Source organism: Phyllostomus discolor, chromosome 5 (genome assembly GCF_004126475.2).
Source record: "Phyllostomus discolor isolate MPI-MPIP mPhyDis1 chromosome 5, mPhyDis1.pri.v3, whole genome shotgun sequence".
Classification (NCBI taxonomy): domain Eukaryota; kingdom Metazoa; phylum Chordata; class Mammalia; order Chiroptera; family Phyllostomidae; genus Phyllostomus; species Phyllostomus discolor.
This window is the reverse complement of record NC_040907.2, coordinates 30,751,274-30,773,356: the sequence shown is the minus strand read 5'-3', so window position 1 is coordinate 30,773,356 and position 22,083 is coordinate 30,751,274. Positions and strand designations below refer to the sequence as shown.

General features: G+C 48.3%; 1 protein-coding gene across 1 annotated transcript in view; it reads left to right on the top strand.

Moving 5' to 3' along the window:
* EIF2B3 (eukaryotic translation initiation factor 2B subunit gamma) overlaps window positions 1-20,955 on the top strand; it is a 109,092-nt gene extending 88,137 nt beyond the window's left edge. The window contains exons 7-12 of the mRNA XM_028513399.2: window positions 720-847; window positions 2,384-2,574; window positions 4,830-4,907; window positions 5,430-5,578; window positions 12,395-12,498; window positions 20,737-20,955. Coding sequence (XP_028369200.1) covers window positions 720-847; window positions 2,384-2,574; window positions 4,830-4,907; window positions 5,430-5,578; window positions 12,395-12,498; window positions 20,737-20,789 — 703 coding nt within the window. The 3' untranslated portion in view covers window positions 20,790-20,955. The remainder of the gene's footprint in view (window positions 1-719; window positions 848-2,383; window positions 2,575-4,829; window positions 4,908-5,429; window positions 5,579-12,394; window positions 12,499-20,736) is intronic.
* The last annotated feature ends 1,128 nt before the right edge of the window (window positions 20,956-22,083 follow it).

Sequence of the window (22,083 nt, the reverse complement as noted above, 5' to 3'; positions counted from 1 at the left end):
TATAACCAACAAGAAGAAAATAATTGTTTAAAAGATACCTTTTATAATACCAACAAAAAAATATATACAGTACTGCCCTGACCAGCGTGGGTCAGTTGGTTGAGCATTGTCCCATAAAGTGAAAGGTCACCGGTTTGACTCCCAGTCTGGGGCGAGAGGCACCAATGGACGTTTCTATCACACATCGATGTTTCTCTCCCTCTCTTCCCTCCTCCCTTCCCCTCTCTCTAAAAATAAATAAAATCTTTTAAAATATATATACATATGTACATGGATATACACACAATACTTAGGACTAAGCTGACAAAATAAGCAAGGCCTTTATGGAGAAAGTTTTTTAGACAACTTTTCTCAGAAGATCAGAGCATTCTGTCTTCTCACGGGTTGTCGCCAGTTAAGAGTCAAGGCACCATGTTAAAGCACACACATGCACACACACGTGCCATGTAGGTGGGGCTTTGTGAAAGACTTTTCTGCATAGATCGTGGGAAGGGAGCCCCGGATTCAGTACACTGCCCTCCTTCCTGCAGCCTGAAGCTGGTAGAGAACTTAGATCCACTGCTTCTCCAGAACTGCCAAGTTCATGCCACCTTTCATCTCTGGCAGTCCCCAGGTGTCACAGCAGGAAGGAATTTGGCTTTCCCTCGGATGCCAGAGTTTTAGAGCTCGCTAGGACCAGACAGTCAGGTATCTCATATTTGACCATTCTTTCTTCCTAGGTCAATCACTTCCATCCGGAGTGAACTGATTCCATACCTAGTAAGAAAACAGTTTTCCTCAGCTTCCTCACAACAAGGACAAGAAGAAAAAGAGGAGGACCTAAAGAAAAAGGAGCTAAAGCCCTTAGGTTAGTGCTTGGGCTGGTACAATAAGGTCGGGGTAGCCGCGCCTTTGGAAAGAGTGGCTGGGCAGCTTAGCCCAGCCCAAGATGCCTGTCTCGAGGCAACAGAGTTTTGTCTAGCACCCGGCAGGACGGGCTCGCTGACGCCACTGCCTGAGCCCTGGGTGAGCTGGCTCGAGCAGACCCTGTCACCATGCTCTTCAGAGGCAGGCTAATCACGCCTCAGGTTCATTCTCTGCTTCACTGCTCTGGTTGGACTGTGTTCCTCACTGGACCATTTTAGCTTTAAGCTCTGCCCCGCACTTCTCAGTTCCCCTGTTGTCTAGGCTCTGGGCAGCCCCACTCCCAACCAAACTCAGCCTCCTCTGTCCAGGGAAGAAGGGTGTACAACCAGAGATCTCCTTTCCAGGGTGTAGGGGTGGGTCTGTCTTGTTTACTCTCATATCCCTGCCTAAAAGTATATATTTATGAAACGAATTATTAGCTCTGAGATCTGAGGGAGGCTACTTAAGTCTTCTCTTTTTTTCCCAAAACACATTTTATTTGACCTTAGACAACATACTCCCCAGTTTGTCTCAGTTGTGATTTGTAGGTAGATTTAGGTTGCTTTTTGGTGTACTCAGTCTTCTGAACCTTAGTTTTCTCGTCATAAAATAAAAGATCCCAAATGATTATTGTAAGAGTGGGGAAACTAGAGCCCAGCTCTTCTTTGCTGTTTCTGCCCCAGTACAACTACCAGATATGGCAGTGGTGGCTGGCCCCACAGTATGGTGGGTCGCTAAAGTCTGGCCACTTACTTGGGTTACCTTATGATTCACAAGAGTCACCTATTTTGTTTTCCCTGGTGGTGCTTGGTTATTGGCCACACCTGCTTTATGACCTCTTTTTAAGCATTTTTTAAAGGTTTTATTTATTTATTTTTAGAGAGAGGGGAAGGGAAGGAGAAAGAGAGGGAGAGAAACATCAATGTGTGGTTGTCTCTCATGCTCCCCCCGTGGGGGACCTGTCCTGCAACCCAGGCATGTGCCCTGACTGGGAATCAAACCAACAGCCCTTTGGTTCACAGGCTGCACTCAATCCACTGAGCTACACCAGCCAGGGCTTTAAGCATTTTTGTATTATACAATATTTCAAATGTACAAGAAAGCACATTGACTCTTTTAATTTTACTTAGTCTCAGGTTTTAGTGGGATTTCCCCAGGGTCAGTGCTGTATGAGTGAGTTCCAGCGGGAGAGGTGTGAGGTGTAACCTCTTTCAGAACTTACTGAGTCAGCCCTGGCTGGTGTGGCTCAGTTAATTGAGTGCTAGTCTGCAAACCAAAGGGTCACTGGTTTGATTCCTAGTCAGGGCACATGCCTGGGTTGCGAGCCGGGTCCCCAGTAGGGGGCATATGAGAGGCAACTACACATTGATGTGTCTCTCCCTGTCTTACTTCCTCCCTTCCCCTTGCTCTAAAAATAAATAAATAAAAACTCACTGAGTCTGTATCCTCTCTGTCATCTCTCTCATTCACTTGCTTGGTTTGGATGTTTGTTCTGAAGATATTTACAGCTTTATAAAAGAGGACAGCACACTGACCTTTCCTCCCTATGATGGCTGCTGGAATGCCTGTCGAGGAGACAGGTGGGAAGACGTGTCCAGGTCACAGGTGCGCTGCTATGTCCACATCATGAAAGAAGGGCTCTGCCTTCGACTGAGCACCCTGGGACTCTACATAGAAGCAAACAGACAGGTGAGAGGATGGGCTTAAAGGAGAAATCATGTGAGCTTCTTCCCTAAAAACAGACTGAGTCTTTTCTTTTTTAAATCCTCACCCAAGCATATGTTTATTGATTTTAGAGAGAGAAAGAGAGGCAGACAGATAGAGAAAGACAGAGAAAGAAACATTGATATGAGAGAGAAGCATCGATCGCACCCCAATGCAGGATCAAACTCGCAACATAGGCATGTGCTCTGACCAGGAATCGAACCCACAACCTTTTGGCGTATGGGACGGTGCTCCAACCAACTGAGCCACCCGGCCAGGACCAGACTAAACCTTTTGTCTTATTTCTTCATTAGGTAGACAATGACTTGTTCAGAATCCCTTTTGTTCCTAAGGTTAAGAAAGATGTGAAATGTCAGGAGAGACCCCTGGGGTACCCAGGTACGGCAAAAGTGGGAGCAGAGGGCCTGGTCCACAGAGGCAGAGCCTCTGTGACTCCAGGGAAAGGCTGAGATCTCCAGGAAGGCTACTTCATGGCCTCTGGGTTTGGTAGCTTTCCTGTATTCTGCTCAGCACGGGGATCTCTACAGTCCTCCATAAACAGACATTTAAATACTGCATTATCATTACCGTGACGAGGTAGACACAGGCACACAGAGGTGGCTTTCCTAAGAAGGTGAAGGAACAGAGTATAGAGTAGCCAGGTGGCAAAGCCTCAAAGAAGAAATGTCTGTGAGAGAGAAAAGTCTGGAAACAGCATGAGAGAGTGAGGAGTCTTGCCAACCCCCTTTTTTAACCCCGAGGTTTGTGGGGCCCAGAGAATGAGTAGCTTCTGTGAAGGGGAAGCAGTGCTGGGAAAGACAGGCCAGGTTTTAGTTTGGTTAAGGGATGCAGAGGGGACAGCAAAGGGGCCAGGGGTGCAGGGAGCTCTTCACTGTGTGTAGCAGGCACAGGAGGAAGGTTTTAGGAGAGAGGGATGACGAGACCGTGGAAGGGAAATGCAGAGCAGTAAAGGGCTGAAATGAAAATAGGGAAAGACAGATGAGCGGCATCTGAGGACAGCAGGGGTGAGCTGGTGTGGAGGTCAGCCATGGACGCAGTTCCCAGCGGAGGCCTGTGAAAGCTGTCCGTGCAGGTGTAAGCTGGGGAGTGGGGTGGGGGAGTGAGGGAGAGCGATGGAAGATGTTGGAGACCAGGACTGGTTGAGTCCCTGAAGAAACCTAGCTCAGGAATGTTCAGGACCCACGCCACACGGTGGGTGTAGCCCCAGACCCCAAGCTGGCCTCAACCTGGATGGGCTATAGAACCAAGGGAATCCAGGCCAGAGAGTTTATGAAAAATCATGGCTGGTCCCACGTTCGCTCAGGGCAGTCCTGGATAAAGTGAGCCCCAATTTGGGGTCAGAGCTGTTGGAAAGCTTCCTCAATTTGACTTTGTGTTCTCTTTCTTCAATGCTATAACTAGAGCCTGTCAGAGCGGTCAGAAACAGGTCCGTGGACAGCCCAAGGCTGGAGAAGTAGCCTCTGAAGTGCCAGCGCGGGCTGTGCAGCAGACAGGCCTGAATGGCCTTGGTCCAAGTGTAATAGAGGAGAACCCGGAGATAGGGACAGGGGTTAGCGTTCACATTGCCAGTGTAGCCAGCCCCCACAAGGCCACCCTCAGCCATTGTGGCCACCACACACAGTAGGATATCATATCATTCTGCCCATGCTGGAGAGCTCAGGCAGGTGCACTACCTGTGCCTTCTTAAAGGGTCCAGAGTGAAGACTCTCCATACTCCTAACCCTGTCAGTTTCCTCATCCTGGAGAGAGAATGTGGGAACTGCCCCTTCAGCACTTTCTCTTGGCTGGTGAAGGACATGGACGCTTCCTCCAGGTCTGTCCTGGTTACGGAATTCCTCTAACATTGCCCTCACTCCCGCCTCACACATGGCCACAATGGTCCGGGAGGTGAGCAGGAACCTCGGGTACTGTGGTCAAGACTCAGGACTCCCCTTACCCTCATTAGGGCTCCTCTCCCATCTCCCCACCTCCCAGCTGAGGGACGTGGCCTTACTTCAGGGAGGATACTCTTAGCTAGGAAACTGAGGGTGAGGCCATCTAGAAGCTGCTTCCTATCTAATCCTTGTCCTAGGGGAAATGAGCAGCCTCCTGCTCTGCCTCATCCGGACAGGAAGCTGTGGCCGGACACTCCCCACATCTCTGACTGGCCTTGGGTTCTACCTAAGGTGCTTCCAAGTGTTTTCTGGTCTTTCTTTAATGACCAAACCTCTCTCCTCAAGGTGCCCAAACTGCTACCTGTTCTCTGTCCCGAGGAATCACTGGTCCACTCATCAGCCCAGATTGTCAACAAACACTTGGTGAGTACCAGCTCAGGCAGGGCGGGTACAGGACAACCTCTGGCTGAGCTGAGGCTTATCCTGGTGAAGCTGGATTGGGCTCTCGAACCCAGAACCTCATTAGCCCCAGGGAAATCCCGACTGGGTTCTGGTTATAAAATTTCATTTTCTAGCCCAGGCACTCTAGCATCTGCCTGGACAGGTGCTGACCCCAGCTACGCAAACCCTGTAAGGAAGGTCCATTACAGTCCCAGGTTTTAGATGCAGATGCAGGAGTTTTCCATGTCTCGCCCTCTTCTTACCCTGACTTGAGCACTCTCTGCAAGAAAGCACATCTGTTTGCCCACGTGCATGCGTGTGTAAGTTTGAATTGGTCCCAGAGATATTATGGAACCTTGTGACCCTGAGAAACACTGATGATGGCCCCTCTTCCTGGAGTGTCTCTAGGAAAACATCCTATTAGACCCCAGCTCAAGGGGTCTGGGGCGCTAGTTGGCAGTTGGCTGAGATGAATGGGCAGGGTTTTACCTTTGCCTTTCGCAGGTTGGAGCTGACTGCCTCATCGGGCCGGATGCCCGGGTTGGAGAGAAATCATCCATTAAGCGCTCGGTCATTGGTTCCTCCTGTGTCATCAGAGACAGAGTGACTATCACCAACTGCCTTCTTATGAACTCAGTCACTGTGGAGGAAGGGTATGTTTCCCCTGGGACCCACCTGAGGCAAGGCCCCTGGTACCCTCAGAGGCTTTGGGGACTGGTACAGCCTGGGGAAGGGGAGAAAGGGAAAAAGATGGAAGCAGGAATAGTTCCTAGTCCTTTGAGGTCTTAGTTTTTGTTCCATAATGAAATGGTCTCCAAAAGCATTTCCAGTGGCTTCTCACACTTACGACCACTGTGGTCCTGGAAGAAACTGCCCTCTCTTGCTTTGATGTCCTGCCTAAAGGGATGGCACAGCAGTGAGCCACTGGCAGCGCTGGCATGGCACTGTACCAACGTCTAAGGGTCACCATCCCTTACCTCATTGTCCAGAGCAGCCCTGAAGAAGGCAGAGGCCTGAGAGGAGTGGATGTGTAGGCCACACACTGTGTTGAGGGAGAGCTTCTCTGTTACAAGTTATGGAGAATATTCCCCCATTTTGAGATCCCACAGTGTCCTCAACCTTGTTTGTGAACAGCCGTTACTTGGAGGAAGAAAACCCGAGGGATGTCTAGTAGGATTCTCCCTCTGCATGGACCTCAGATACGTCCTTGTGTAAAAAGCAGGCTTAGGCGATGGAAGGATATTACCAAATCAGTGGTTTTCAGACTTTTTCTTAAAATAAATCTTATGCAAAAACTCAATATTTAAAACTGCTAAAACCACAGTGCTTTGGAATACAGTGGGGAAGGGGAACTTACCCTTCCTATAGGATGTGAAGCAGATCTGTAGAACAAACTTTGAAAACCACGAGGCTGGATCAGCCGAGATTGACTGTAGCTCGGACATCTGTGGATCTCTCAGCCCGGGACCCGACAGGAGAGAAGCACAAGGGGAGACTGCAAGGCCGGCCACAGCCGAACTGCCTGTCACAGCTGCCGGGGTGAGGGTGGGAGAAGCAGCTTGGAGGACACAGAGGCTCTGCAGGGAGAGAAAGACACTTTCAAGCAACTTGTCGTTTCAAAGAACAGAAAAAGAACTCTAGGAAATTAAAAACATGATAACATTTTTTATTTTAGAAACATCTCCCCATTTCGGTAGCTCAGAAAGATTTCACCATCTAAGGAGAGGCTTTGCTGACTGCCTTATCAGCAGTAATCTGTCCCAGCACTCTCTGTCACATCAACCTGTTCGATTTCCTTGCTGGCATTTTTACCGCCTGGCCTTATCTTGTTTACCTGTCTCTCACAAGGAAAATGTTAGCCTGAGAATGGAAGTACCTGATCTTCCTGTTTCACAGTTATATCCTGAGGACCTGCAGAAACTCGATGTATACGTATTTGTTACATAAAAGAGTCATAAACAATTCATAATGACTGTAATATACGATTCAAAGAAGAAAGAATACACAGGAAACAAGGCTGTAGAGATGGACAAAGACCAAATCATAGACAATCCCCTAAGGACTTTAATAGGTAATAACATGATTAAATCCACATTTTATGAAGATCGTTTTGGCTCCAGTGTGGAAGAGGATCTGAAGAGGGTGCACACAGAGGCAGGAGGACTACTGAAATAATCCTGGCTAAAAGAAAAATAGAGGGTCGGGGGGGTCCAAGATGACGGCAGAGTATACAACAATCAACCAGAATGACCACTAAATAGACTAGCTGACAAAAATCTTATAACCAGGGATCTTCGGAAGGAGCCGCATCTGGACTGGTGGGAAGGGCCAGGGGAAGAGCTGGCCCCACGCCCACCTGTGACGACTGAGAATCCAGAGGGCTATCTCAGCGGCAAACCACCCTCCTTCCCCTGACCAAGGAGCATGGGGTCTCAACCCCAAGCAGAGGTCCCAGTCCAGAGCACCAGAGCTGGGAAGAGGAGCCCACACAACACCTGGCTGCGAAAATCCGTGGAGATTCTGTTTACCAGGGAAAGTGCAGATTTGGGAATAGTTGGCATAGAGGTGGTAACTGAAAGTGTAGGAGTAGGTAAGATCACTGAGGGATAGCGTGCAGCATTAAAAGAAAAGAAACTAACACAAAATCTTGGAAAACATCAGCAATTTTAGATGTAAGAAGTGAGGTCTAAGGAGACTGACAGAGATTGAGCAAGGAGGAGATATAAAGGGTAAGGGAGAGGACAGTTGGTGGGTGAAAGCCAGGTTTCTGGTTGGGGAAACAGGGTGGATAGCGGTGCACTCGAGGAAGGGCGAGGGGGGAGCAGATCTGCCGAAGTACAGGCCTGTGTGGCGTGTGGGAGGTTGGACATACCTCCCCCGGGTGCAGCGGGAGTGCTTCAGAGCGGTGAACACCAGAGTCAAACAGTGGTTGGCTCGGGTGGGAGGAGGGGCGAGGGGGACCAAAGAAAGATGCACAGCAGGTTGCAGTGTTTGTTTCTTGAGCTGTTTGGTGGGTCCACAGGTGTTCTTTATGTTCTCTAGACTTTTCTATGCCTGAAATCTTTTGTTAACAGTAATATATGGTACTTCTTCTAGAGCAGCAATTGTCAACCAGTGTGCTGCAAGAATTCTTAAAACATGCAATTCCTGACTATTTAGTCAGGGGCACTGACCGCTTCTCCTTTAGATTGTCAAATAAAAAAAAAAAATGACAACCAAAAACAAGAATGGCCGTCTGGTGTGAATGCCCTGTCTTGAATCATGAATATATAGATCATACAATAGCATCTTATTGGTCATGTTGCATAAGATTGCATCTGATTGGTTAATTCTTGGTACCAGAAATCCTTATATACAAGTATAGGCACCTGATTTTTTACAAGTCACTTGGGAACAAAAAGGGTAAGCAGTTACTTTTTTTTTTTGATAAATCAGTCACAATTATGCTTTTTTTGTCACATTGACAAAAAATATATTTTTTGGTGTGTTGCTGAATTCTAGTTTATGTATGCCATGGGATGAGACGGGTTGAAAATCGCTGAGGTAAGGTTACGAGGCCTTGGCATCTGGAAAGATACGGATGACTCAGCCATAATCTCGGGCTGCAGCAGTGAGTCAGATCTTTCGTCACATGCGTAGAAAAGGTCGTGAGAGAGTTTAGAAAGCCTGCCACCTTACCCTCAGAGAAGAACCGGCTGTCCTCCGTTACTGAGAAGCTTCCTGGCTCCTTGCCAGTACTGCCGAGTCAACACCTGAGGCAGAAGCCCGTGACACAGTGGAGAGTCACCACTGTGTAGGCTCGGGCACATTGCTTAACCTCCGTGAGCCTCGATTTTCTCCAAAAATTAGAATAAATACCACTATCCCCACAGGTTTGCTAAAAAGATTAAGTTACATGTGAATATAAAGTGTTTGGTGCAATGAAGAAGTGTTAGACACTAGATTTACGTGAGTTCCCTTTCCTCCTGGAATAAACTGAAGGAAGTCCTGACCGGAGCCAGAAGAGGAGCAAGAATCTGGAAGCACTCTTACGTCCCAGGTCAGGGCCCCTGCCTTCTTCATGCCGTGGGCCCAGCTCGCAGCCCGGTGCGCCTGGCCGAGCAGTGAGATCTTACTGAAGACCTCTGTGTTTCCTCATGGCCTCCGCTCCACTTACGCGTTAGGGTTTCCAGGGCAATTTACCAAGACCTACAGCTTTGCTTAAAAGTTAGGCCCACCGAGGAGAAACGAGGACCCAAGCCCCATTCATCTTAGCTGTCTCTGAGCAGCTCCTTAAAGCACACAATCAGGCATTAGCACAGCAGGCTCCTTAGTACCAAGCTGAGAGTTAAAACTAGAGGCAAAAACTGTGGTCCCGGCACTGGGGCCCGTTCTTTCCTGGAGTTACAGGACACAGGAAGCGACCTCCCCTCCAGCTGTCAGCGTGAGCAGAAAAGGCCTTACTGCGCACTGGCAGCCTGTGGACTTGTGTGATACAGTGGTCTCTGTCCTTCCCCTCCAGCGTGAGCACACACCAACACTTTCAGTAAAGTCCTTATCTTGGAGTTTCCTTCTGGACAGAGGGGAAGGTGTATTGACTTGAAGTTTTTTCGAAGCGCCTCAGCTGTGCTAGTGGAGGTGACTTGTGACTGCAGCAGTGGTTACGGGAAGCAGTTGAAGGAACAAGTGGGAGAAAGGAGCTTCCCTCTCACTGAGCGTGTTGTCAGGTGTTCATCTCAGAGCCTTTGCACGGCCCTCAGGAGAGCCCCCAGCTTCCCATCAGTCAACCCCCTTTCTCCCTGTCACGTCTGCAGACTGTACAGTAGGGGTTTATGTGTCTTAGAGGGCACTACAATAGAAAAGAAAAGCAACATGGGAGGTTCTGAAGACCTCGGTCCGACCTGCTAGATATAAGGGGAACCCAGGCTATCCATTGCCATGGGACTCTGACCTCAGTCGTTCCAGCCTCCTCCTTCCAGAAATGGTTCCCACTCACACCCCAGATTCCAAAATAGCCAGTTAGTAGTCTCTAATTATGGCTGCTTGAGTTTCTGTTGACTGTTTTTTGTCTGCTGACCGTGTTTATATCTTGCCTAGCTCCAGAGCGTGCTTTCATGGGCCCTTAAAACTGCTGAGCAGGAAGCATCCCCCCATTTCCCCTTGGAAAAAGAAAGGAGACTTTTCAGTGACACACTGGTAGCCAGCTGCAAGCCTGCTGTGTCCCAGGAGCCTGTGTATCTGAAGTTGTCTATCCTTCCTTACTATTCTGCTGGGGAGAATTTTCCCCAGGGAGCAGGAACCACTCTGACTTCTGACTGGACTGCTTTGCCTAAGGCAGAGGGCAGGTTGGAAAGCTCTGGAAGGTCCATTAATGTCCACCTAGTGAGTATATCCTGTGTTTGAGCAAAAAACAAACAAACTAACTAACGCTGTCTCTGCCCATCTCTAGCCCATACAACAGAGGTGCTGTGGCTTTGGCCTTTTACTGCTTTCCAGCAAGGAAGGATAGACGTGAACAAAGATTCTGGAATGCCATAAAGCTCTAGTTGGGTTTTTTGTTTGTTTGTTTGTTTGGGGTGTTTTGGGGTAGGTTTTGTTTTGTTTTATTTCTGGCATTTTACTAAAGTTTTGGCATTTAGGAGAATCTTTTTAATAGGCTGCGCATCAATAATTTTAGCCCTTGGAATGTCCCTTCTCCATCCCCCAGCCTCCTAGGTTGCCTGAGGATTTTTCCTTAGTCGGTGTCTTGTTCTTTTTTTTCATTCTTGGGGGAGGGTTTTTTTTTTATTATTTATTTTTTACATAGAGGGAAAGGGAAGGAGAAAGAGGGAGAGAAACATCAGTGTGAGAGAGAAATGTTGATCAGCTGCTTCTTGTACATGTCCTGTTCAGACTGGGGACCGAACCCACAACCCAGGTGTGTGCCCTGACTGGGACTCAAATGGGCAACCTTTCGTTTTGTGGGACAACACCCAACCAGCTGAGCCATGCTGACCAGGGCTGTTGTGTTTGTTTTGTTTTGTTTTGTTTTGTTTACATGGAAGCTCACACCCTTCTTACTCACCTCCTTCCTCCCTCCATCTGGCCCTGACTCTTTAGGACACTGAATATCATCTTGTTAAGGCTCCTTCCAGAGCCATCTCAGCTCTGCAAAGCAACTTGGCAGTTCCAGGCTTCCTCCAGCCTTTTCTCCCCTATTTATTTGTATGGTATTTTAGTTAAATGTATGGATTCTGGAGTCAGGCAGACCTAGAATTGAATCTGCTACTTGGCAGTTATGTGGTTTTATATAAATGGTTTAAGTGGTTTAGGTAAATTCTCTGTTGCCTTATCTATAAAATGTGGTTATTTCTATTACATCAGAGGTAAAAATCATACTCCCACAGTCATCTAGGAGGCATTGTTTTTTTAAGATTTTATTTATCTATTTTTAGAGCGAGGGGAAGGGAGGGAGAGAGGGAAATGTCAATGTGTGGTTGCCTCTTGTGCGTCCCCTGCTGGGGACCTATCCTGCAACCCAGGCATGTGCCCTGACTGGGAATCAGACCCATTTGGTTCACAGGCTAGCACTCAATCCACTGAGCCACACCAGCCAGGTAGGAAGCTATTTTTTCCTAATTAATTACATAAGGCCCTTCATCCTAGACCTGCCAAAAGGTTGATGGGGGCCAGCACATCGAGACTGGGTTTTTTTGCTATTTTTAACATTACCCAGGTGATTTTTCTGATGAAATGGCTAGATTTGTAAGTCACTCCTGTAATATACATGGAGTATTTAGCATAGTATCTGGCATAGAATAGGTATGCAGTAAGTACTAGAGAAGATTTTCAAAATCTCTCTTTCCTCTCACCCACCAGACTTTAAGAGCCAGGAAGATGCTCCTTAAACACATTTAAATGTTAAGAGCCAGCAGTGCTGCTTGTGGGAGTGTGGCTTTAGAGTCTGGAGTGGTCTTTCATAGGGCATGCAGATAGTTTGAAAGGCATCCTTTTTCTCTCAGTGAGTATGGTTTTAACCACAGTCTGTTTTGAGAGCTGCAGGGCACCCATTATTTCCACAGCTGACCTCCTAGGAAGATTCACAGGACCTGAGCTGTCAATGAAATTTGGCATATATTCCCAGGTGAGGGGCAGGAGGGAGAGGTCAGCCTGGGGACCAGCACCAGCTTCTGCCCCCAGCTAAAGGAGGAAAAAGCAGATGGAATTTAGGTCTGGGGTGCCTAAAGATCTGAAACCAGAGTGTCTGCTCTTTTCAGGCTGTTGGGAGAAAGGTCACCATGAGCATATCCACGCTTTGTATTTCCCTAAAGCCAGGTCTTTCCTCGACCCAGTTGAGCCCTTCTGTCTTCTAGTGATACTTGAGGCCTGTAACCATTAACTGAACTGACTGGCTGTTCCTCGCCTGTGGAGAAGCCAGCACCCCCAGCCCACAGTGGTGAGCATGGTGATGGAGCCAAGCACTCCCTAACTTAGCTACTACTGTGTTACAGATGCAACATCCAGGGCAGCGTCATCTGCAACAACGCTGTGATCGAGAAGGGAGCAGACATCAAGGACTGCCTAATTGGAAATGGCCAGAGGATTGAAGCCAAAGGTAAACAAAACCCAATCTGCAATCACAGATGCCATGCTTTACCTGTCACTCTGGCACAGGTAGTACTCGGTGCTGGTGAGGGTTAGGGCCCAAGCACATGCATACACTGCAGGGGAGAACGTGAACCAATGAGGTTACTCTTGCAGGGGGATCGACATCATTGTCAAATTGTTTAAATTTTACTTATTTCCATTTTTAGGAATTTATCTTATAGAGAAGCTCATATATGTATGTATTCTTACTATCCAAAAGTTTAAAACATACCAAAAAGGTCAAATGGCCCTGCTGGGCACTAATAGTTTGCAAGGACTCTTGGATACGGAAGAGAAGAGCCTGTGACCTAACAGAGGCTCTGGCCCCGTGAAGTCCAAGCGCGCGTGCGCGCATCATCTGACCTGGTGCGACAGTTCAGGCAGGTGGTCCCACAGACTCCTGGCTTGGAAGAAGGTTAGCAGTTTCTTCGAAAACCACCCACTCAGAGCCATTCTCAGCCCCTTAGAGGTGATGTTATGAGCTGTGCTGTTAGCTCACTCTGCTGTATAGCTGTAGAAGGAGTATATAATGCTTGAGAGACATACAAGCATCAGGGTGTCCCTGCTGGGCTGGGGAAATTTGAATGGCCCATAATCTGGCTGCATGTTTTTTAGCTAAAAAACAGACAAAGCTCAAGACCAATAAGAATGATTAGTTCCTTTTGAGATTATTCCTAAACCTAAAATAGAGTGGAGCAGGAGAGTTGCTGAAGGAATGAACCCCACCAATTCTATACTGGTAGAAGCCACATTGTTTTTCTTCTCCCCAATAAATAAAGGCTTTCTTCATGTTTTCCTCCTTTCCCTTCATGAAGTCTCACACCCCCCTTTTGAGCTTTAGAATCAAACAGACCTGGGTTCACATCTCAGCTGTGCAACTCAATAGATGTGCACCAGGTTAAATTTTTTAAACTTTTAAAATATGTACTTATTTTTAGAGAAAGGGGCAGGGAGGGAGAAAGACAGGGAGAGAATCATCGATGTGAGAGAGAAAAATTGATCAATTGCCTCCCATTCATGCCCTGACCTGGGACCAAACCCACAACCTAGGCATGTTCCCTAACCAAAAATCAAACTCATGACCTTTCACTTTGCAGACGACACCTAGCCAACTCAGCCACACCAGTCAGGGCGAAGTTAAATTTTTAATCTCTAGGCCTCAGGTTTTCAAAACTAGAAAAATTGAGACAATAATACCAATCTTGATTTTTAGGAGAATTAAACACAGTTAAATGTGGTGAGGAGCACACACAACTCCTGCAGCACGCCAACGGGCTTAGAGTCCCTGGCACACACCGAGCGGTTGTGCCTCTCCGTGCCTGTGCACATGCCCCTTCCCTCCCTGGAGTCCTTTCTTGAAGACCTCTGCCCAAGTGTTTTTCTCTCTGCAGAGCCTTCCCTGACTCGTCCCCTGACTCCCTGCAGCCACACTGAGCATTCCTTCCTCTTCTGCATCCCTGCACGTTGTCCATACCTTTATTAAAGTACTTTCACAAGTTATGGCAATAATCTATGAGTCGGCCTTCCCTACTAGACTAAGATCTTCAAGGGCAAAGATTGACTTATTCTAATTTGTATCCCTAGCTCTCGGAACAGGTCCTGGTTTACAGTAGATGCTGGGGAGGGGCGGGGGGCATGAGATGAATGAATGATTTGGATCCATAAAGCGTAGTGTGGGGAAATTCAAGGCAGAAAGGACTCCAGGAGATAGTTGCAATTATCATGAGATCCCTCCTTGCTTTTTCCCTAAACTTCTGCCAATAAAAGAACCACATGCAACACTGATAACTGAACCAGGGAGATGTGACCTTGGCCTGAAACCAGCCTTCTCTCTTACTTCTCTTCTTGAGACTGGGTACAACCCTCCTGCTCGCCGCCTTTCTATTCACATTCCGAGCGCTTTCTTCCTCTACACGTGAGAATTGTCATTTCTGAAAGGCTTTTCCTGGGTGTCACCAGTTTACCAATAAGGTTCTTTGTTACAGGCATCATAACCTCACTCTGATTTAAGCTGAAAAAGAGATCATTGAAAAGATGCTAGCTCACAGCTCTACAATGGCTGCAGAATCAAGCTTAGAAAACAAGTTATAGCCTGACTGGTGTAACTCAGTGTGTTGAGCATCGTCCTGCAAACTTAAAGGTTGCTGGTTCAACTCCTGGTCAGGGTGCGTGCCTGGGTTGCAGACCAGGTCCCTGGTTGGGACACACGAGAGGCAACCAATCAGTGTTGCTCTTGAACATCTGTGTTCCCCTCCCTCTCTTTCTCTCTCCCTTCCCCCTCTCTAAAAATAAATAAATAAAATCTTAAAAAAGAAAGAAAGAAAAGGAGTTATAGCCAGGATTTCTACCCCAAGCCATTCTGGTGAAGACACTGTTGCCATTCCCACCAAACACTGAACAGCTCGCACTTCTCCAACCACCAGCAACCCCAGAGTGGATTCTCTCTGCTTCCTGCTTCTTTGTATCAGCAGTTCCCAACTCAAGGTTTGGGGTGCAGCACCTGATAGGTCAAGCCAGTATCATATGCCCATGCCCTAGCTTCAAGGAAGGCTGGTATTTTTAGTTTAATTACTGTCAGACAGACTCCACCCAGCGTCTTACCTGAGAACACTTGAGCAGGAGTGTTGGTCAGCAGCAGCGCACCAGCTGTGAGCACTTTCTGCTGTGGTCACGTGCAAGCTGAGGGTATGAGCCTCGGTGAGAGGGCGGGGACACTGGAGGCATGGATGACACTGTCCTCCTGGAATGCTGTTGGCTTACAACTGTTGCTTACAGCTTTAAGATGTTTTCACGTACACTGTCTTACTGGATTCTGGTGGAAGCCCTCTACCTGGGATCGAGTACTGACCCATTTGGTGAAGTGGAAACTGAGACTTTGAAAAGTTAAAATTTACCCGAGGTACAGAGCTCATAGATGACAAAAATGGGCCTTCAGCCCAAGTATTGCCAAATATCCTTTAAGCAGACCAAAGGAAGAAGCCACTCCTGGCTTGCCCAGCAGAATTTGATCAGTGATACCCCGTTTCTCCTTTTAGTCCATCTTTCTAAGACCATAGGAAAATACGTATTTGGCCTCCATGCCCAAGTTCTTTCTGATCTTAAGGAACCTCAGGCCTTAGCTCTTTCCTCCTATTCAATGTATGAGCTCACCAAGGCCTACCCTGAGGCTGCAAAGAAACTTGTTTCTTGGGTAGCTGGATCCTATTTGTAGTTTCTTAAAAACAGGATTCAGAACCCCCCAGCCTTTTCTCAGACTCCATGGAAGGCCTTGGAAGGGGTCCCCACTGTTTCAAAAGCAGCTGTTCAGCTGGTCTGTGGAGCTGCTTTGTTATCCTTGCCTTCCCTGCCTCATTGTATTTCTCTGTCCTTTGTTCTCTTCCGTTTGGGCTTGTGACCCCCACACAGTGTTTCTTCCACCTCCTTCCTGCCTCTTTGTCTTGGTAAACTATCTCCTGCCCCTCGAAAAGCAGAGACATCCCCCACTGCTTATTTCTTTCGTCCCTCCTGGAGCCAGGAGCTGCTTCCTTTTGTTGTTTTTAAAAGCGTTTACTCCATAGGCTTATTTGAGTGAGTGAGCTCCATTTGCCGGTGCCCTAGAGGTCCCTCCTTTCTTGCGTGCTGGAACCTGGAATTTCACAGTTTCTGCTTCTTCTCTTTCCCACTTCCAACACAGTAATGGTGCTGCTCCCTTTTACTTTGCAAGAACCCCTCAAACTGAGGGTTTGAGGCACGGCCTCTCCCACCAGGGAGCACAGGGCTGGGCTTCAAGTGGCTCCTGGGCTTTCTGGCTCTAACACTATGTGCCCATTATTTTTAGCAGGAAGACCCCTTAATGGTCCTCCTGAAGGAGAGGTGGCCAGGGAAGTTCTCTAGTGAACTAGAGAAGCCCAACACTCCTGGCTCCGTCCTCTGTGCTCAGGGCCCCGTGCACCCAGCACAGTGGTCAGCACCTTCCTGCTACAAGCTCTCCTGGCCATTCACCTGTTCCCACCATCACTTTTCTTTGAGGCTGAGCCATGTGGATAAAGCAAACTCCTAGTCATTGGTGTAGCACTCAAAACCAGTTCCTAAGGATGACCCAGGCAAACATCAGCAGCTCAGGTCTTCATTAGCAAAGAGAGGGCACAGTCCCCAGTCAGTAATCCTCCCATGGAGTGATTCCAGGAAAAAAACATTCATCCTCAGAAGCAATTCTGTCCCTCTCCAAAGTCCAGTCACTTGCATACCACAGAGTCACCGTATCCATAGCAGTCTCTTATCCCAAAAATGTGACTCTCGTAATCCAGTGTAGGCCTTGCTACCATATTCTGACTCTACCAGCAGAACCAGCCACCTCTGACAGTTCTGGCTTTTCTCACTCGACCACATCAGGCTCAGTTAATGAGATCGCTGGCAAAAACCCTGGTAACTGAGTTTGACCTCCTGCTCAAGCCAATAGAAAAGCCACAGCCAACAAAGTCAACACCTGGGAGACTCTAATTGGACGCTTCATCTGAGTCTCGTATCGCTGTCAGCAAGGGAACATGCATCTCCCTCCTGGCACCAGAGGGGTCAGTCTTTTGGCCATGGAAGTAGACCTGATGGGTGCGTGGGTCAAGCCCAGGCTGGCCGGAATCCTTCCCAGCTTCCCGATAGTGCAGCTTGTCATGTGTGACTTGTCATTCCCTTCTGTCCCATTATGTTTTCCCCAACTTACCATCCTCCCTTGTGCTCTCACCTTTAAGATCTTTCCCAGCCTGATTCTAGCCCAGAACTTTTCCAGCGTGTCTGTTGGAGCCTTCTTCCAACCCTGGCGCAGAACTAGGACTGCTTGTCGCTCCCCTCCAGACTCCCCCAACTCCTTACTGAATCTTCATGAAAATACATCTACCTCCAAAATACCAGATATAGTGAGTTTTCTCCCATCCCCAGGCCAACAGCAGACCAGAAGGTGGAGAAGAGTAGGGAGGGCAGGCCAGTGAAGGCTCGGGTGTTTTTGGAACCTGGCAGAGCACAGGAAAGCATCGTCTGCCCCAGCCGGGCACCGCACTGGCCCTTCTGGTCTGGAGCTCTGAGGGTCAAAAACCATAGTTGGAACTGGTACCGTCTTCAGAACAGCCCAGAGTCCCTGGAGACTAAGAAGAGACTGGATGAAGAAAGAGCAAATGTCAGGGTCTAGAGAGGACAGGATGAGGCTGACTCATGGCTTCAAGGGAAAAAGATAAAGTAGGGCTTTTGGAGGTGCCCTGGGAAGCTAACCAGAAAAGCATTTCCTTTGTTCTTTTCTGGTCAGTCTTATCTCAAGGGTGGAGCCTGACTGACACTCACGCTCCAGCCCAGCGCAGCCTGAGGGGATTTGGCAGCCTGAGCTGTCCCAGCCTCCTCCCCATTCCACTCCCTGAAGGAAGCAGATGGCCCTGAAGCGTGAAAAGGAGCACCTCCCCGGGCAAGAGGACACAGGCCAGCGCCAGCCCATGCTGTAATCTCTATTGAGTACTTATCCAACCACCACACTGCGCTCTTTACAGCACTCATCTTACGGAACCCCCACAACTTTGTGAAGAAATTAAAGCTCAAAGGTGTGGAACAGTTTGCTCAAAGTCTAATTGGAACTGAAGTCTTGATGACTCAGAAGCTCGTTCCTTTCCTGCCTCGTCACTTTTTCTTCCTCTTTCCTATCTCTTTCTCCTTACGTGAGATTGCCCCTGTCCGCTGAGGTGCCACACAGCAAATGTGAAAGACGTAGACCTAGCTCTCTCTTCTCATGGAGAAAGTGAGAGAAATAAGCCTGCGGATTCTGGATCCCCGGGCACCATTGCCCTAATGCACGAGATGTGTCCATTATAATCCCTCTAAGAAGAACATTGGAAGCCTTCTTTTATATATATATGTCTTTCCCTGTATCTGTGCTCTCAATTAACCCCCAAAACACCCAAACATTCAACAAAGAGTTACTGCCTACCATCTTCTAGGCTCTAGTAGGGCATGTATGAAAGTGAGTAAGGCGTCCTTCTTGCTGTCCAGCTGCTCACAGTCTGTTTAGAGAGAAAGATGAGTAAAGAAATAAGTACAGTAAAGTCTCACAGGTATCATAGGTATCAGGGTTTAGAGCATAAAATAAAAATTGGTCAGTTCTTGGCACAAGGGTCAAGAACACAATCTTAAAGGAAGGAATTAAGGGTAAATCCTGAAATTTTTGGCTATTTGCCAAATATACAAAAGGGAAAAATCTCTCAAGCAAAGGGGAACCATGTAAGTAAGCAAGTACCTAAAAGCAAAAAAAAAAAAAAAAAAACAATTCAATGTGTTGGAAACTGGAAATCATTTGGAAAATCTAGAATATATGGTACAAGGGAGATGTAGCAAAAAGCAAAGCGAGAAAAGTGAGCAGAACAGAAGACATGTCTGAAATCTCAAGGTCTCCAAAGCTTCAGTGAGAAGCCCCCTTTCTGGTGACAGAGCAGAAGGAGGCTCCAGCTGTGAGCCATATGAGCCCACCCAAACACCTCTCAATGTCAGACTGGGTCCTGTCACCACAGGTGTTCATTTTGCTGCAACAGAGCCTTCTGAGACTGAGGTAGAGCCTCAGGAATGCCAAAACATCTGCCTCACCCATTCAGGTGACACTCAAGCCCCCAAGTGTGGCAAGAAAGGTACTAGACCTTTAGAGACCATGAGAAGCTGCTCCAGGAAGAATACATGTCAGCCAGCTGGTCAACCCAACAGAACCCTGAAAAACTCCTCTCTCTTGCACCTGCCCCATATCTATAGACAAGAAGTAGACCTGACACTCCTGCTTCCCCCATCCCTTTCCATTGGTTTCCTGCCTCCTTTCTGTAGGTCTTGTTCCTTGAAAGCTAACCCTCTTCTCACCTTTCATCACGTCGCTGGTCAGCTCCCAGGGCACTCCCTTAAATATATCGAGGGTTCACAGTATTCCTCTTCCCTCCCTCTTTCTTTTCCAAACATTGCGGACAACTTAAACACATTCATCAGTGAAACATCCAACCCTTCTGCTTCATAATTTCCTGAACTTCTCTACTCCACCAGCTTCTACCTCCTGTCAGCTGTAGCTCTCTACTTATATAATATCCGTCACCCCAAGTCTCTGAGATCTTTCGTGCGCCGGTGGCTGTGCTGAACACTGGGGTGCAACCATAAATGCACTGCCCCTGCCCTCCAGAGCCTCACTGAAGTAGGAGAGAGTGATATAATGATGTAGAGACAGAGGTGTGTATTAGGCAGTATGTTTTCACAAAACAGAACACAGTTCAAAAGGGAAGACGTCCCATAATGGAGGTGCTCGATTAGGGCATTTAGGGTAGAGCGTGCTGGGGGAGAAAGGCATGGTGGAGCCGCACGTGCTGCGGTCCAGAGCTATAAAATAGCATGGCTTTAGGTGCAAATGGAGAATGGTGGAAGGTGGAGCTAAAGAGGAAGGGGACAAGAGCCAGGTCACGGAGGGTCATGTGAGTTTGAACTTTACGAAAATAATAACGGCCCCTATGCATCGAGCACTCAGTGATTCTTTAACTCGTTGAACCCTCACACAACCCTGTGCAGTCGGCGCTATTATTTCCATGTTACGTGTGAGGCATCTCCCTTTTCCCTTCGGATATCCTTGTGTAACCACTTAGTCTCCTTCGTCCTCGCTCTTTTCCCTCATTTCCTATCCCCAGGCCACAGCACAGTATTTCATGTTGCCCTTTCATACATCTTTATGTTTTTGCTCATGTTCTTTTTTTATTATCGTTATTGACTTTAGGGAGAGAGAGAGACACCAATATGTTGTTCCACTTAGCCATTCATTGATTGCTTCTTGTGTGCACCCTGACCCGGATCCAACCTGCAGCCTTGGCATTGGGCCGATGTTCTACCAACTGAGCGGCTCAGCCAGGGCCCTCATGTTGTTCTAATAGCCCAGAATGCCTTCCCTTTGATACACTGCCTGAAAAAACCCTACTCATCATTTAAGACCCAGCTCCGGTTCCCTGCCTTTGTGAAATCTCCCCAAAAGCCAGGTGTACAGAGTCGGTCCCCCCAGCTGTGCGGAAGATACTGCCTCTCCTGTAGTCCCTCTGGCAAGTTGTGTTGCCAAGAGCTTCCCAAGAACAGAGCCACCCAGGAGAGGAATAAATGTTTATAAACAAAGGATTAGAAGTAATTAGGTTTGAAATGACATCTTTTGCTGACAGTTCTCAAATGACCTTTTCCTTTTCTTTTACAGCCAAACGAGTGAATGAGGTGATCGTGGGAAATGACCAGCTCATGGAGATCTGAGTTCTGAGCAAATCAGACGCCTTCCTCTTGGCCCCCAGAACCACAGGTGTCGGCTGGCCCATCTGTGGGACTCTGTATTTATTTCCCAATAAAGAAGGGCTCCCAAAGGCATGCTGGAGACTATGGAGTAGTGCCACACCCCACGTCAGGGGGCCTCCAGGGAGACGCACTGTGTGTCCATCAGTCACGTGGTAACACCATCTAGAGCCAGTGTGGGGGACAAACTAAGACGCAGTGGCCTAGCTCCCGTGTACCGAAGTTACCAGGCGGGGGCAGCGGCTGTCCAATGGTAAAGCTCCTCATAGGGCAACTTTCAGCCCGGCTGGTCTAACCCTAGTCCATAAAAGCATATCCCACCTGGAAGGATCTGAAAGGACTTCAGTCCCTGGCCCATAAGCCTACCAGCTGGCAGTGCCACCTCTGCACGTCGTACTCCCTATGCCGCTACCGGTTTGGGGCAGCCTGGCCCTGAGCCTCAGCCTGGGACTTAATGCTCTGCCTCCATACCTGCCACACCGATCCCCGGCCCCTGCCATCGCCCCACCCCAGCCTCACCCTCTAACTCCTGCCATCCTCCCCCACCCTCCCAGTCTGTAGCCACTTTCTGCGGTTCAACTACTGCCCCTTGGAGACTCTTAAAGCAAGCGGAAGGCAGCCCTTGCCTGGCCGTCAAGCATATCCTCACCGGTTTTAGTGGGGCAAGAGCAATAAAAGAAAGTGATGATCTGAGAAGCCAGACCCCTTCCCACCTCCCCTTAGTGTGGTCTGTTCAGCCTGGAACCTCTATCATGGTTCCCAGTTCTTTCTGACTCTTCTCCAGCTGTGTCTCTTTCTTTGTACCTTAATTATACAGACTCTCCTGCTCAGGTCATTGAGAAATGGGATTTCCATACCCACAGCTCTTCTAGAGTCCTATCCACCTTCCCTTTACCCCCCACTCCCGAACGCACGTGCACTCTGCTCCTGCCATCCCTGCACTGCTTGTACAACCTGTAGGAGTTCGGTGGAAGATGAAAGTGCTTCCTGGGGTGAGGTTTCACCACCCAGAGCTAGCAAAGTGAAGGTTTCTCTTGATGTGCTCACTGTGGGTGGCAGCAATTAGAAAAGTACTGGTTTCTACATTGCTTCAGAAATCTGAAGTCTCTTAAGTTCGTTTGAGCGACCTCACCTGCATCTCAGTGCTGCTCTCACTGAACGAGCGAGACACTGAGTGAGCCGGGGAGCACGCCTTCCCTGGGGGCTGCCCACCTCCACCCGCTGTCTCGAGAGCTCTAAAGCTCCATCTTCTTCCCAC